The 16,759-nt window shown below is 53.6% G+C and overlaps 1 protein-coding gene across 1 annotated transcript in view; it reads left to right on the top strand.

The window, feature by feature from the left end:
* The first annotated feature begins 11,729 nt into the window (after positions 1–11,729).
* micall1a (MICAL-like 1a) overlaps positions 11,730–16,759 on the top strand; it is a 122,538-nt gene continuing 117,508 nt past the window's right edge. The window contains exon 1 of the mRNA XM_078430329.1: positions 11,730–11,893. Coding sequence (XP_078286455.1) covers positions 11,754–11,893 — 140 coding nt within the window. The 5' untranslated portion in view covers positions 11,730–11,753. The remainder of the gene's footprint in view (positions 11,894–16,759) is intronic.

Raw genomic sequence — 16,759 nt, forward strand, 5'->3', positions numbered from 1 at the left:
GGAAAAATGTTCCCAATGTTTGGGGAGTCCAGAACCAGGGGCCACACAGTCTAAGAATAAAGAGGAGGCCATTGAAAACTGAGGTGAGAAAAAACTTTTTCACCCAGAGAGTTGTGATTTTGTGGAATTCTCTGCCACAGAGGGCAGTGGAGGCCAATTCACTGGATGAATTTAAAAGAGAGTTAGATAGAGCCCTAGGGGCTAGTGGAATCAAGGGATATGGGGAGAAGGCAGGCATGGGTTACTGATTGTGGACGATCAGCCATGATCACAATGAATGGCGGAGTAGACTTAATGGCCGAATGGCCTAATTCTGCTCCTATCACTTATGATCTTATGATATCGGCAAGAATCAGGCCAATTACAAACAAAAATTCAAATGAGATATAAAAATTAATACAAGAGGGAGGGAATTTATGAGAAAAAAAAATTGTTGGCAACATCGCCAGGAATATAGAAATGCTCGAAGGCATAAATAGAATTGCAGAGCATGGAGGAGTGGGGCGAAAAAAACTTTAAAAAGATGGCAGTGTACTTAGGAAGCTCACAAAGAGATGGGCCAAATGGCCCAATTCTGCCACTATCACTTATGAAAGCCCACCAGGAAAACAGCCTTCCTGGCCAGTCCCCTCCCCCGACATCAGTCTGAAGAAGGGTCTCGACCCGAAACGTCACCCATTCCTTCTCTCCCGAGATGCTGCCTGACCTGCTGAGTTATTCCAGCATTTTGAGTCTACCATATAACCATATAACAACTACAGCACGGAAACAGGCCCGTTCGGTCCTTCCAGTCCACGCCAACCACTATCCCTGACCTAGTCTCATCTACCTGCACTCAGACCATAACCCTCTAATCCCCTCTTATCCATATACCTATCCAATTTACTCTTAAATAATAAAATCGAGCCAGCCTCCACCACTTCCACCGGAAGCCCATTCCATACAGCCACCACCCTCTGAGTAAAGAAGTTACCCCTCATGTTACCCCTAAACCTTTGTCCCTCAATTCTGAAGCTATGTCCCCTTGTTGGAATCTTCCCCACTCTCAAAGGGAAAAGCCTACCCACGTCAACTCTGTCCGTCCCTCTCAAAATTTTAAAAACCTCTATCAAGTCCCCCCTCAACCTTCTATGCTCCAAAGAATAAAGACCCAACCTGTTCAACCTCTCTCTGTAGCTTAAGTGCTGAAACCCAGGCAACATTCTAGTAAATCTCCTCTGTACCCTCTCCATTTTGTCGACATCTTTCCTATAATTTGGCGACCAGAACTGCACACCATACTCCAGATTCGGCCTCACCAATGCCCTGTACAATTTCAACATCACATCCCAACTTCTATACTCGATGCTCTGATTTATAAAGGCAAGCATACCAAATGCCTTCTTCACCACCCTATCCACATGAGATTCCACCTTCAGGGAACAATGCACAATTATTCCCAGATCCCTCTGTTCCACTGCATTCCTCAATTCCCTACCATTTACCCTGTACGTCCTATTTTGATTTGTCCTGCCAAAATGCAGCACCTCACACTTATCAGCATTAAACTCCATCTGCCATCTTTCAGCCCACCCTTCCAAAAGGCCCAAGTCTCTCTGTAGACTTTGAAACTCTACTTCATTACTAACTACACCACCTATCTTAGTATCATCTGCATATTTACTAATCCAATTTGCCACACCATCATCCAGATCATTAATGTAAATGACAAACAACAGTGGACCCAACACAGAACCCTGGGGCACTCCACTAGACACTGGCCTCCAACCTGACATACAATTGTCAACCATTACCCTCTGGTATCTCCCATTCAGCCATTGTTGAATCCATCTTGCAACCTCACTATTAATACCCAACGATTTAACCTTCTTAATCAACCTTCCATGTGGAACCTTGTCAAATGCCTTACTGAAGTCCATATAGACAACATCCACAGCCTTGCCCTTATCAATTTCCCTGGTAACCTCTTCAAAAAATTCAAGAAGATTAGTCAAACATGACCTTCCAGGCACAAATCCATGTTGACTGTTTCTAATCAGGCCTTGTTTGTCCAAATAATTATATATATTGTCCCTAAGTATCTTTTCCATTAATTTTCCCACCACAGACGTCAAACTAATAGGTCTATAATTGCTAGGTTTACTTTTAGAACCTTTTTTAAACAAAGGCACAACATGCGCAATGCGCCAATCTTCCGGCACCATCCCCGTTTCTAATGACGTTTGAAATATTTCCGTCATAGCCCCTGCTATTTCTGCACTAACTTCCCTCAATGTCCTAGGGAATATCCTATCAGGACCTGGAGACTTATCCACTTTTATATTTTTCAAAAGTGTCCGTACCTCCTCTTCTTTAATCCTCATAATTTCCATCACTACTCTACTTGTTTCGCTTACCTCACATAATTCAATATCCTTCTCCTCGGTGAATATCGAAGAAAAAAAATTGTTTAATATCTCCCCCATTTCTTCCGGCTCAGCACATAGCTGTCCACTCTGACTCTCTAATGGACCAATTTTTTTTTTCACTATCCTTTTGCTATTGACATATCTGTAGAACCTCTTGGGGTTTACTTTTACATTACTTGCCAAAGCAGCCTCATATCTTTTTTTTGCTTTTCTAATTTCCTTCTTAAGATTCCTTTTACATTCTTTATATTCCTCAAGAACCTTATTTACTCCCTGCCGCTTATATTTATTGTATATCTCCCTCTTTTTCCGAACCAAGTGTCCAATTTCCCTGGAAAACCACGGCTCTTTCAAATTATTATTCTTTCCTTTCCACCGAACAGGGACATAAAGACTCTGTACTCTCAAAATTTCACCTTTAAATATCTTCCATTTCTCTATTATATCCTTTTCATAAAACAAAAAGTTCCATTTCACTCCTTTTAAATCCTTTCTCATCTCCTCAAAATTAGCCTTTCTCCAATCCAAAATCTCAACCCTTGGTCCAGATTTGACCTTCTCCATAATGATATTGAAACTAATGGCATTGTGATCACTAGACCCAAAGTGCTCCTCAACACATACCTCCGTCACCTGACCCGTCTCATTTCCTAACAGGAGGTCCAACACTGCCCCTTCTCTGGTAGGCACCTCTACGTATTGCTGCAAAAAACTATCCTGCACACATTTTACAAACTCCAAACCATCCAGCCCTTTAACAGAATGTGATTCCCAGTCTACCTTCGATTTAAACCAACATCTACAATTTTTTTCCTACTACAGGTTATAGATGACCTTCCACCTCAGCCCTACTTTCCTGCACTAACTCCTTATCCCTTTATTCCCTTAAAATCAAAATCTTTCAATATCTGTCGTAAATGTACTCGGTAATTGAACGTTTCCCCCCCCCCCCCCCCATCGTCCTCTTACGCAGAAAATTGCAGAGTCACCACCCTCTGGGTGAAAGAAACTGTTTGCAACACAGACCGGAACGGCTGGTCAAGTCAAATCAAGTCAAGTCAAATTTATTTGTCACATACACATACACGATGTGCAGTGAAATGAAAGTGGCAATGCCTGCGGGTTGTGCACAAAAATAATTACAGTTACTGCATATAAATAAAGTTAATAAGTTATTATTATTGTCGACAAAAATTTAGTCTCTGGGGTTATAAAAGTTGACAGTCCTGATGGCCTGTGGGAAGAAGCTCCGTCTCATCCTCTCCGTTTTCACAGCGTGACAGCGGAGGCGTTTGCCTGATCGTAGCATCTGGAACAGTCCGTTACTGGGGTGGCAGGGGTCCCTCATGATCTTGCTTGCTCTGGATCTGCACCTCCTGATGTATAGGTCCTGCAGGGGGACGAGTGTAGTTCCCATGGTGCGTTCTGCCGAACACACTACTCTCTGCAGGGCTATCCTGTCCTGGGCAGAGCTGTTCCCAAACCAGACTGTAATGTTGCCGGACAGGATGCTCTCTACAGCCCCAGAGTAGAAGCAATGAAGGATCCTCTGAGACACTCTGAATTTCCTCAGTTGTCTAAGGTGGTAAAGGCGCTGCTTAGCCTTACCCAACAGTGCGGCAATGTGCGTTGCCCACGTCAGATCCTCTGCGATGCGGACTCCCAAGTATTTGAAACTGCTCACCCTATCCACAATAGACCCATTTATCTCCAGTGGCGTGTACGTCCTTGGATGTTTAGCCCTTCTGAAGTCCTGCCTTTGACTCTACGAACCTTGCTCCTTCCAGCGACCCGCTGCTTAAAACAGCCACAGCTGCACCTCTGTGGCTGCAGCACTGTCTGCAAGATGCACAGCACCAATTCACCAACAGCCATGCAGTGCTGGCTCGATGGGCCAAATGGCCTCCTCCTGCACCTATTTTCTATGTTTAACAGCACTCCCCAAAAAATGGGTGTCAGTTGCCTGGGAATACCTTTGCGGTCTGCTCCAGACCGGTTTGCAAATGTATCATTGCTTCTTCGCCATCATTAATGTAATTCTAAACCCTGGAACTCCACCCACCCAATTAACTCCACTTCCTCACCTGAAGGTCAGCAGCAAGATCAAGGAGGCTGCTCAACAGCACCCTCTCCAGGGCAATTAGAGATGTGCATTCGGCACCACACCACTGGCCACATATCATATCATCATATCATATCATATATATATAGCCGGAAACAGGCCTTTTCGGCCCACCAAGTCCGTGCCGCCCAGCGATCCCCGCACATTAACACTATCCTACACCCACTAGGGACAATTTTTACATTTACCCAGCCAATTAACCTACATACCTGTACGTCTTTGGAGTGTGGGAGGAAACCGAAGATCTCGGAGAAAACCCACGCAGGTCACGGGGAGAACGTACAAACTCCTTACAGTGCAGCACCCGTAGTCAGGATCGAACCTGAGTCTCCGGCGCTGCATTCGCTGTAAAGCAGCAACTATCTTCCCATCCCCTCCCCTTTCTGCGTTCTGCAGAGACCGTTCCCTCCGTAACTCCCTGGTCCACTCGTCCCTTCCTACCCAACCCACCCCATCCCCGGGCACTTTCCCCTGCAACCGCAGGAGATGCAACACCTGTCCCTTTACCTCCCCCTCAACTCCATCCAAGGACCCAAACAGTCCAGGTGAGACAGAGGTTCACCTGCACCTCCTCCAACCTCATCTATTGTATCCGCTGCTCTAGATGTCAACTTCTCTACATCGGCGAAACCAAACGGAGGCTCGGAGATCGTTTCGCTCAATACCTTTGCTCAGTCCGCCTGAACCAACCTGATCTCCCGGTGGCTGAGCACTTCAACTCCCCCTCCCACTCCCAGTCTGACCTTTCTGTCATGGGCCGCCTCCAGTGCTATAGTGAGGCCCACTGGAAATTGGAGGAACAGCACCTCATATTTCGCTTGGGCAGCTTGCAGCCCAGCGGTATGAACATTGACTTCTCCAACTTTAGATAGTTCCTCTGTCCCTCTCTTCCCCTCCCCCTTCCCAGTTCTCCCTCTATCTTCCTGTCTCCACCTATATCCTTCCTTTGTCCCGCCCCCCTGACATCAGTCTGAAGAAGGGTCTCGACTCGAAAAACATCACCTGTGATGCTGCCTGACCTGCTGAGTTACTCCAGCATTTTGTGAAATAAATACCTTAGAGATGTGCAATAAATTCAGCCAGCCCTTTCATGGACCTCTTTACAACAGAATGTGTGGGAAGGAACTGCAGATGCTGGTTTAAACCGAAGAGAGACACAAAATGACGGCAACATCTCTGGAGAGATGGAATCGGTGACGTGACGGGTCAGAACCCTTCTTCATTGTTTCTACTTATATAATGATAATACCTTACTCAGTTATAGGGGACAATCGTCAATAATGGACCCCATTCTCCCTCCAAATGGTCTGTTATAATGAGGGTTTACTGTACTGCATGTGCTGCCCCACACCCCATGAAAGAAAACAATCATGCCATTAGTAAATTATTGTGGTCTTACTTCAAACCTTATTTTTCATTTTGGTCTTGGTTAATGCAATCTTTCTCGTTTTGCTTTTCGTTCCACGCCTGATTAAACTCTAATTCAACCTATGACTGGCAGGATTTCCTCTGATTAGTTCTCTAATGTCAGTGGTTCGGGAGGTTTGGAGTTTGGCAAACTGATGGAGCTTTGATGAACAGTTTAGCTAACACCAGACTCCCAGTGGAACCAGTGGAGCATGTCATGCCATGCCAAGCCAAGCAGTCCTGCAAGAGCAGCCTTGCAGCAATTTATAGACAATAGACAATAGGTGCAGGAGTAGGCCATTCGGCCCTTCAAGCCAGCACCGCCATTCAATGTGTTCATTGCTGATCATCCACAATCAGTACCCCATTCCTGCTGTTAGGCCATTTACTCATAATCATAATCATACTTTATTAGCCAAGTATGTTTTGCAACATACGAGGAATTTCATTTGCCGTACAGTCATAACAATAAAAAGCAACAGGATACACAAAATACATTTTAACATGAACATCCACCACAGCAATTCCTCCACATTCCTCACTGTGATGGAAGGCGAATAACAGTTCAATCTCTTCCCTTCTTTGTCCTCCAGCGGTCGGGGGCCTCGAGCCTTCTGTTGACAGGACGATCTTGACTCCCGTAGCCAGCGGTCGGGCCTTCCTCGTGGGGTGATCAAGCTCCTGTATCGGGGGGGGGGGGAATCTCAGCTCCCCCACGCTGGGTGATCTACCCCGGGTCAGGGCTAGTCGAACTTCATGCGGCTTTGGAGCTTCCCGACCTCAGTCTCTACCCGAGACTGCGAGCTCCTCCATGTTAAAAGTCCGCAGGCAGCGGTTGGAGTGTCGTTCCCAGGCAAGGAGTCCACTCCGATGGTAAGTCCACGGCCCCGCAGTGGGACTAAAAATGGCCCCAAGCAAGGCCGCCAGCTCCACGATGTTAGGCCGCAGAGCGACCGGAGATACGATCCGGAAAACAATCGCATCTCCGGCAAGGTAAGAGATTGAAAAAAAGTTTCCCCCGACCCCCTGCCCACCCCCCACATAAACAAACCAGAGAACATGGTTTTTAAACACACTGCAAATATTTTTTAAAAGGCGTAAAGGACAGACAGACTGTAGGCGAGGCTGCCATCGCGGCGCCACCCGGTGGATTATGTGTTGAGACCAAATGTTTCAGTCGGTCCACATAGACTTCTCTGTGACCAAGAGATTCGTGGTCAGATCCACTGACATCACACCACTGCTCTTTACTGAACACTACCTCCTGCTGAAGGGAGACACAAAATGCTGGATTGACTCAGCGGGTCAGGCAGCATCTCTGGAGAGAAGGATGAGGTGACATTTTGGGTCGAGACCCTTCACTCTGAGAGACAGGGGAAAGAAAGGGAAACGAGAGATATAGATTTTAGATTTAGAGATACAGCGCGGAAACAGGCCCTTCGGCCCACCGAGTCCGCGCCGCCCAGCGATCCCCGCACACTAACACTATCCTACACACACTAGGGACAATTTTTACATATTACCCAGTCAATTAACCTACACACCTGCACGTCTTTGGAGTGTGGGAGGAAACCGAAGATCTCGGAGAAAACCCACGCAGGTCACGGGGAGAACGTACAAACTCCGTACAGACGGCGCTCGTAGTCAGGATCGAACCTCAGTTTCCGGCGCTGCATTCGCTGTATGGCAGCAACTCCACCGCTGTGCCACCGTGCCGCCCTATATAGTTAGTGATATAGCGAGATATAGAACAAATGAATGAAAGGTATGCACACAAAGTAATGATGAGCAAGGAAAGGTGGAGCCCACAATGGTCCATTGTTGGCCTGGGCTAGGTGATAATGTTTTATACATACAATGAAACTCAAACGGGCAACAGTGAAACTAGTATGATCACTGGGGTGGGGGAGGGACGGAGAGAGAGAGGGAATGCAATGGTTACTTAAAGTTAGAGAAATCATACCGTTGGGTTGTAAGCTGGCAAAGGACAGAATGGTCAGTGTGGGAATGGGAGTGAAAGTGTTTGGCAACCCGGGAGATCAGGCAGGTCCAGGCGGACTGAGCCTTCCAGCAGGCTGCCTGTCACCTGCAGGATGAGTCGCAGACTGGCAGGGGGGAAATGGAAGTTGAACATCAAAGTGGTGACCCCAGAGACGGTTTGAGGTTCCCAAAAGGAGTTGTGCGGGTTGTAAAAAGCCCCAATGCACTGGTGGAAATCACTCCGAAAGAACATTGAGCGGTACGGTGGCGCAGCGGTAGAGTTGCTGCCTTACAGCGCCAGAGACCCGGGTTCCATCCCGACTACGGGTGCTTCTCTGTACGGAGTTTGTACGTTCTCCCCGTAAACCGCGTGGGTTTTCTTTGAGATGTTCGGTTTCCTCTCACGCTCCATATAAGTACAGGTTTGTACATTAATTGGCTTGGTCTAAATGCAAATTGTCCCTAGGGTAGTGTCAATGTGCGGGGATCGCTGGTCGGTGCGGACTCGGTGGATTGTAGGACCTGTTTCCTGTATCTCTAAACTAAACTAAACATCGAGGTATTTTGTCCTCAAAAGTGTTCAGAAAGTCAGAGGGAGATGGTCAACTCCTGGAAACCATGCGGAATCTTCTAGAGTGGTGGAGGGTGGATGTGAGGGAAATGGAGAGCCAACGAGTATTGAATTGAATTGTATTAAATAAATTTTATTAGCCAAGTATGTACACATACAACGATTTGGCTTGGTGCTTTGCTCGCAAGTAACAACACGATCAGCAATGGACAGGATGGCTAGCAGATCTCAACAAGATTGTGGAGTTTGAAGTGGAACCGACAAGCTTTGGTCAAATCAGCTATGCACAGCTGCACCACTTTTCTGATGGCAGCAAAATTGGCTATGGTACTGTTTCATATCTAAGACTGGAAAACGAAAGCAAAGATTTTGCATTCATAATGGGAAAATCCAGAGTGGCACCATTAAAACCAATGACAATTCCCAGAATGGAGCTTACAGCTGCAGTCCTAGTTGTCAGAGTTGACACAATGCTGCGAAAAGAATGACAGCTTCAACTGGACAAATCCATCTCCTGGACCGATGGCACGACGGTGCTTATGTACATCAAGAACTAAACCAAACGCTTTCAAACATTTGTAGCAAACAGAATCTCTTTTGTAAGGGATGCTACTGATGTATCACAATGGAGATATGTTAGCACAAAGGGAAATCCTGCAGATGAAGAGGACTAGCAGCAGACCGCTTCTTAAGCTGGAAGAGAAGATTGAAGAAGATCCTGGCTAGTGGGCAATATTGGAGACCATACCAGATGCACAAGGTCTTGTGCGCACAGTTCAACTTCAGACTAAGAGCAACATCTTGGAAAGACCGATAATGAAGATATGTCTGCTCCTAGAAGCTCATACCCGAGTACAGCAAAGACTGGTGGCCTTAAAGGTTAAAGAATCACTAAAGTAGATTAGATGCCAACATATAGTGAATGCTTTATTTTGATTATGGTTGAAGTTTTTATGGCTCCTTTTAATGTTTATTAGTAATTATTTTGTTATATACGTAGAACAATTAGGGGCCGGTGTGTAGGAGCCATTTGTGTTTGTACTACCTGTCTTAGTATATTATATTATTTTGTATCTTGTTGTATTATTTTTGTACACTTGGGGGTTGTCGTGAGATGAGTACATATATGGGCATATATGGGCATAACGTACTGGGAGGAGCCAGAATTAGGAGTATATTTGGGAATGCAGAGATAGGAGGAGGTCAGATGCGGAGAAGCTATAGCGAGATAAAATTCTTACCAGATCTATGACGGGAGAAATACAAATCTGTTTGTATTACTCCTTCAATAAACGACTAATTAAACTGAAACGTCGTGAAGATCTCTGTTGTCGATTTGCGTCAAGGTCTATCACTCTAGCCTCCGTGAAATGGGGGTAAGCGGAAAGGACTTTATTGCAAGGACAGAAGTTGCAACTACACACTGATCAGACTGCATTTGGAGTATTGTGAGCAGTTTTAGGCCCCATATCTGAGCTGGCATCGGAGAGGGTACAGAGGAGGTTTACAAGAATAATCCTAAGAATGATTGGGTTAACATATGATGAGTTTTTGACGGCACTGGGCCTGTACTTGCTGGAGTTTAGAAGGATGAGGGGGGACCTCATTGAAACTTACCGATTAGTGAAAGGCATGGATAGAGTGGATGTGGAGAGTATGTTTTCACAGATGGGAGAGTCTGGGACCAGAGGACATAGCCTCAGATACACCTTTGGAAAGGAGATGAGATGGAATTTCTTTAGGCTGTGGAGGCTTATGGATATTTTTACGGTGGAGATAGATTTGATGGGCTGAATGGCCTAATTCTGCTCCTAGAACTTATGAACATGAACTTAGATGAGGTTAGAGGAGATGTACCTAAAAGGACTGCTGGGGCCACATCAAAAATGATTGATTTGAGGGAGGAGGTGTGGAATGAGTGGTACATCTCCTGTGATTGCACGGGAAAGTACCTGGGGAGTGGGTGGGGTTGCCAACTGTCCCGTATTAGCTGGGACATCCCGTAATTTGGGCTAAATTGGTTTGTCCTGTACTGGACTGCCCTTGTCCCGTATTAGGCCCGGGGGGGGGGCGCTGTAGGCCCAGATGCTCTAGGCCCCGACACTCTATGCCCCGACACTCTATGCCCCGACACTCTATGCCCCGACACTCCACTCTAGGTTTCTGACATTTTAGCTCCGGATAGTCTAGGTCCGGAGGCCCGGGCGCCGCCTAATGGAGGTTGCGTAGCAACCCGCCTCCCAGCCTGGGCCTCTACCCATCTGAAGAAGGGTCTCGACCCGAAAAGTCACCCATTCCTTCTCTCCCGAGATGCTGCCTGACCTGCTGAGTTACTCCAGCATTTTGTGAATAAATCGGCATGTGGCCGCTGGCTTGGTGAGGTCACGAGGCGTGGGGCGGTGACGTCACCTTATCCTGTATTTGGGAGTGAGTTAGTTGGCAATCCTAGGAGTGGGTGATTTGGGTGTGAAGTGAATAAGTGAATCAAGGAGTTGTACAGGGAGTGGTCAAAGCGGAAGGAGGTGGGGATGGGAAGATGAGGGACAATTTACGAGGCCAATTAACATGTAAACCTGCATTTCTTTGGAATGTGAGATGCAGTCAGAGCACACGCAGAAAACCCACACAGTCATCGGGAGAACATGGTGGGAACTCCACGCAGACAGCACCCGTGGTCAGGATCGAACCCGGGTCTTTGACGCGGTGAGGCAGCAACTCTACCACTGTTTACTAAAGAAAGTGGACATCTCTGCTGTCCTACAAGTTAAGGAAAGCCTTAACTTGGGAGCAGATGCAGCGGAGATGGAGAAATTGAGAGCAGAGGATAGAGTCTTTGCAAGAAGCAGGATGTTTATGGTTTGGAAATCGATTCCCAACCAGAGACCCTGGAACAGGACAACTGTGTGGAGGTCGTTGCAGTTCCGCGCATTGCCATGGAGGAGGGGGGGCGCTGGCGCTGCAGTACCGGGCGGGGCCGCGGGAGGGGGGGGGGCTGGCGCTGCAGTTCCGCGCATTGCCATTGAGGAGGGGGGGGCGCTGACGCTGCAATACCCGGCGGGGCCGCGGGGGGGGGGGGGGGCTGGCGCTGCAGTACCGGGCGGGGCCGCGAGGGGGGGGGTGGGGGCTGGCGCTGCAGTACCGGGCGGGGCCGGGAGGAGGGGGCGCTGTGGCGGAAGGTCACGTGGCGCGGCGGGGCGGGGCGGGCACCGGAAGCGGGGTCGGGCGCCGCCGAGTGAGCGAGGCTTCGCGGACCGCGGCCGCTCCCATGGCGACCCGGGCGCTGCAGGAGTGGGCCCGGCGGCGGGCCGAAGGCTACCCCGGGGTGGAGGTGAAGAACATGAGTTCCAGCTTCAGGGACGGGCTCGTCTTCTGCGCCATCATCCACCACCACCGGCCTGACCTCATGTGAGTGTCCGAGGCGGAGGGAAGCGGCCGCCCGGGTGGGGCGAGGCCAGGGGTGGGTGACGGTGGGGGGACAGGGGTCAGCGGCGGACGGGAGGGCGAATGAAGGAGATAGAGGAGCGAGTGAGGGACGGGACAGGAGGGGGAGGGGAGAGGGTGAGAGGGTGCGTGTAGGGGGAGAGGGTGTGTGTAGGGGGAGAGGGTGCGTGTAGGGGGAGAGGGTGCGTGTAGGGGGAGAGGGTGTGTGTGAGGGGAAGGGTGTGTGTAGGGGGAGAGGGTGTGTGTGAGGGGAGAGGGTGCGTGTGAGGGGAGAGGGTGCGTGTAGGGGAGAGGGTGCGTGTAGGGGGAGAGGGTGAGGGAGAGGGTGCGTGTAGGGGGAGAGGGTGCGTGTAGGGGGAGAGGGTGCGTGTAGGGGGAGAGGGTGCGTGTAGGGGGAGAGGGTGCGTGTAGGGGGAGAGGGTGCGTGTAGGGGGAGAGGGTGCGTGTAGGGGGAGAGGGTGAGGGAGAGGGTGAGGGGAGAGGGTGCGTGTAGGGGGAGAGGGTGAGGGAGAGGGTGCGTGTGAGGGGAGAGGGTGCGTGTAGGGGGAGAGGGTGAGGGAGAGGGTGAGGGGAGAGGGTGCGTGTAGGGGGAGGGTGCGTGTGAGGGGAGAGGGTGTGTGGAGGGGAGAGGGTGCGTGTGGGGGAGAGGGTGCCTGTGGGGGGAGAGAGTGTGTGTGAGGGGAGAGGGTGCGTGTAGGGGGAGAGGGTGCGTGTGGGGGAGAGGGTGCGTGTGGGGGGAGAGGGTGTGTGGAGGGGAGAGGGTGCGTGTGGGGGGAGAGGATGCGTGGAGGGGAGAGGGTGCGTGGGGGGGAGAGGGTGCGTGTGGGGGAGAGGGTGCGTGTGGGGGGAGAGGGTGCGTGTGGAGGAGAGGGGTGTGTGGAGGGGAGAGGGTGCGTGGGGGGGAGAGGGTGCGTGTGGGGGAGAGTGCGTGTGGGGGAGAGTGCGTGTGGGGGAGAGGGTGCGTGTGGGGGGAGAGGGTGCGTGGGGGGAGAGGGTTCGTGTGGGGGAGAGGGGAGAGGGTGTGTGTGAGGGGAGAGGGTGCGTGTGGGGGGGAGAGAGTAGGGGAGAGGGTGCGTGTGGAGGAGAGGGTGTGTGGAGGGGAGAGGGTGTGTGTGAGGGGAGAGGCTGCGTGTGGGGGAGATGGTGCGTGTGGGGGAGAGGGTGCGTGTGGGGGAGAGGGTGCGTGTGGGGGAGAGGGTGCGTGTGGGGGAGAGGGTGCGTGTGGGGGAGAGGGTGTGTGTGAGGGGGAGAGGGTGCGTGTGAGGGGGAGAGGGTGCGTGTAGGGGGAGAGGGTGCGTGTAGGGGGAGAGGGTGTGTGTAGGGGGAGAGGGTGTGTGTAGGGGAGAGGGTGTGTGTAGGGGGAGAGGGTGTGTGTGAGGGGAAGGGTGTGTGTAGGGGGAGAGGGTGTGTGTAGGGGGAGAGGGTGCGTGTAGGGGGAGAGGGTGCGTGTAGGGGGAGAGGGTGCGTGTAGGGGGAGAGGGTGTGTGTAGGGGGAGAGGGTGTGTGTAGGGGGAGAGGGTGTGTGTAGGGGGAGAGGGTGAGGGAGAGGGTGCGTGTGAGGGGAGAGGGTGCGTGTGGGGGAGAGGGTGCGTGTGGGGGAGAGGGTGCGTGTGGGGGGAGAGGGTGCGTGTGGAGGAGAGGGGTGTGTGGAGGGGAGAGGGTGTGTGGGGGGGAGAGGGTGCGTGTGGGGGAGAGTGCGTGTGGGGGAGAGTGCGTGTGGGGGAGAGGGTGCGTGTGGGGGGAGAGGGTGCGTGGGGGGAGAGGGTTCGTGTGGGGGAGAGGGGAGAGGGTGTGTGTGAGGGGAGAGGGTGCGTGTGGGGGGGAGAGAGTAGGGGAGAGGGTGCGTGTGGAGGAGAGGGTGTGTGGAGGGGAGAGGGTGTGTGTGAGGGGAGAGGCTGCGTGTGGGGGAGATGGTGCGTGTGGGGGAGAGGGTGCGTGTGGGGGAGAGGGTGCGTGTGGGGGAGAGGGTGCGTGTGGGGGAGAGGGTGCGTGTGGGGGAGAGGGTGTGTGTGAGGGGGAGAGGGTGCGTGTAGGGGGAGAGGGTGTGTGTAGGGGGAGAGGGTGTGTGTAGGGGGAGAGGGTGTGTGTAGGGGGAGAGGGTGTGTGTAGGGGGAGAGGGTGTGTGTAGGGGGAGAGGGTGTGTGTGAGGGGAAGGGTGTGTGTAGGGGGAGAGGGTGTGTGTAGGGGGAGAGGGTGTGTGTAGGGGGAGAGGGTGCGTGTAGGGGGAGAGGGTGCGTGTAGGGGGAGAGGGTGCGTGTAGGGGGAGAGGGTGTGTGTAGGGGGAGAGGGTGTGTGTAGGGGGAGAGGGTGAGGGAGAGGGTGCGTGTGAGGGGAGAGGGTGCGTGTGAGGGGAGAGGGTGTGTGTAGGGGGAGAGGGTGCGTGTAGGGGGAGAGGGTGCGTGTAGGGGGAGAGGGTGCGTGTAGGGGGAGAGGGTGTGTGTAGGGGGAGAGGGTGTGTGTGAGGGGAAGGGTGTGTGTAGGGGGAGAGGGTGAGGGAGAGGGTGCTTGTGAGGGGAGAGGGTGCGTGTGAGGTGAGAGGGTGTGTTTAGGGGGAGAGGGTGCGTGTAGGGGGAGAGGGTGCGTGTAGGGGGAGAGGGTGCGTGTAGGGGGAGAGGGTGTGTGTAGGGGGAGAGGGTGTGTGTGAGGGGAAGGGTGCGTGTAGGGGGAGAGGGTGTGTGTAGGGGGAGAGGGTGCGTGTAGGGGGAGAGGGTGTGTGTAGGGGAGAGGGTGAGGGAGAGGGTGCGTGTGAGGGGAGAGGGTGCGTGTAGGGGGAGAGGGTGTGTGTAGGGGGAGAGGGTGTGTGTAGGGGGAGAGGGTGTGTGTAGGGGGAGAGGGTGCGTGTAGGGGGAGAGGGTGTGTGAGGGGAAGGGTGTGTGTAGGGGGAGAGGGTGTGTGTGAGGGGAAGGGTGTGTGTAGGGGGAGAGGGTGCGTGTAGGGGGAGAGGGTGTGTGTAGGGGGAGAGGGTGCGTGTAGGGGGAAGGGTGTGTGTAGGGGGAGAGGGTGCGTGTAGGGGGAGAGGGTGTGTGTGAGGGGAGAGGGTGTGTGTGAGGGGAAGGGTGTGTGTAGGGGAGAGGGTGAGGGAGAGGGTGCGTGTGAGGGGAGAGGGTGCGTGTGAGGGGAGAGGGTGTGTGTAGGGGAGAGGGTGCGTGTAGGGGGAGAGGGTGCGTGTAGGGGGAGAGGGTGCGTGTAGGGGGAAGGGTGTGTGTAGGGGGAGAGGGTGTGTGTGAGGGGAAGGGTGTGTGTAGGGGGAGAGGGTGAGGGAGAGGGTGCGTGTAGGGGAGAGGGTGTGTGTGAGGGGAAGGGTGTGTGTAGGGGGAGAGGGTGAGGGAGAGGGTGCGTGTGAGGGGAGAGGGTGCGTGTGAGGGGAGAGGGTGCGTGTGAGGGGAGAGGGTGCGTGTGAGGGGAGAGGGTGCGTGTAGGGGGAGAGGGTGCGTGTAGGGGGAGAGGGTGCGTGTAGGGGGAGAGGGTGCGTGTAGGGGGAAGGGTGTGTGTAGGGGGAAGGGTGTGTGTAGGGGGAGAGGGTGCGTGTAGGGGGAGAGGGTGCGTGTAGGGGGAGAGGGTGCGTGTAGGGGGAGAGGGTGCGTGTAGGGGGAGAGGGTGCGTGTAGGGGGAGAGGGTGCGTGTAGGGGGAGAGGGTGTGTGTGAGGGGAAGGGTGTGTGTAGGGGGAGAGGGTGAGGGAGAGGGTGCGTGTGAGGGGAGAGGGTGCGTGTGAGGGGAGAGGGTGCGTGTAGGGGAGAGGGTGCGTGTAGGGGGAGAGGGTGAGGGAGAGGGTGCGTGTAGGGGGAGAGGGTGCGTGTAGGGGGAGAGGGTGCGTGTAGGGGGAGAGGGTGCGTGTAGGGGGAGAGGGTGCGTGTAGGGGGAGAGGGTGCGTGTAGGGGGAGAGGGTGCGTGTAGGGGGAGAGGGTGCGTGTAGGGGGAGAGGGTGAGGGAGAGGGTGAGGGGAGAGGGTGCGTGTAGGGGGAGAGGGTGTGGAGGGGAGAGGGTGCGTGTGGGGGGAGAGTGTGTGGAGGGGAGAGGGTGCGTGTGGAGGGGAGAGGGTGTGTGGAGGGGAGAGGGTGTGTGTAGGGGGAGAGGGTGAGGGAGAGGGTGCGTGTGAGGGGAGAGGGTGCGTGTAGGGGGAGAGGGTGTGTGTAGGGGGAGAGGGTGAGGGAGAGGGTGAGGGGAGAGGGTGCGTGTAGGGGGAGGGTGCGTGTGAGGGGAGAGGGTGTGTGGAGGGGAGAGGATGCGTGGAGGGGAGAGGGTGCGTGTGGGGGAGAGGGTGCGTGTGGGGGGAGAGGGTGTGTGGAGGGGAGAGGGTGCGTGTGGGGGGAGAGGATGCGTGGAGGGGAGAGGGTGCGTGTGGGGGAGAGGGTGCGTGTGGGGGGAGAGGGTGCGTGTGGGAGGAGAGGGGTGTGTGGAGGGGAGAGGGTGCGTGGGGGGGAGAGGGTGCGTGTGGGGGAGAGTGCGTGTGGGGGAGAGTGCGTGTGGGGGAGAGGGTGCGTGTGGGGGGAGAGGGTGCGTGGGGGGAGAGGGTTCGTGTGGGGGAGAGGGGAGAGGGTGTGTGTGAGGGGAGAGGGTGCGTGTGGGGGGGAGAGAGTAGGGGAGAGGGTGCGTGTGGAGGAGAGGGTGTGTGGAGGGGAGAGGGTGTGTGTGAGGGGAGAGGCTGCGTGTGGGGGAGATGGTGCGTGTGGGGGAGAGGGTGCGTGTGGGGGAGAGGGTGCGTGTGGGGGAGAGGGTGCGTGTGGGGGAGAGGGTGCGTGTGGGGGAGAGGGTGCGTGTGGGGGAGAGGGTGCGTGTGGGGGAGAGGGTGTGTGTGAGGGGGAGAGGGTGTGTGTGAGGGGGAGAGGGTG

The sequence above is a fragment of the Rhinoraja longicauda genome, chromosome 40 (genome assembly GCF_053455715.1).
Source record: "Rhinoraja longicauda isolate Sanriku21f chromosome 40, sRhiLon1.1, whole genome shotgun sequence".
Lineage (NCBI taxonomy): Eukaryota > Metazoa > Chordata > Chondrichthyes > Rajiformes > Arhynchobatidae > Rhinoraja > Rhinoraja longicauda.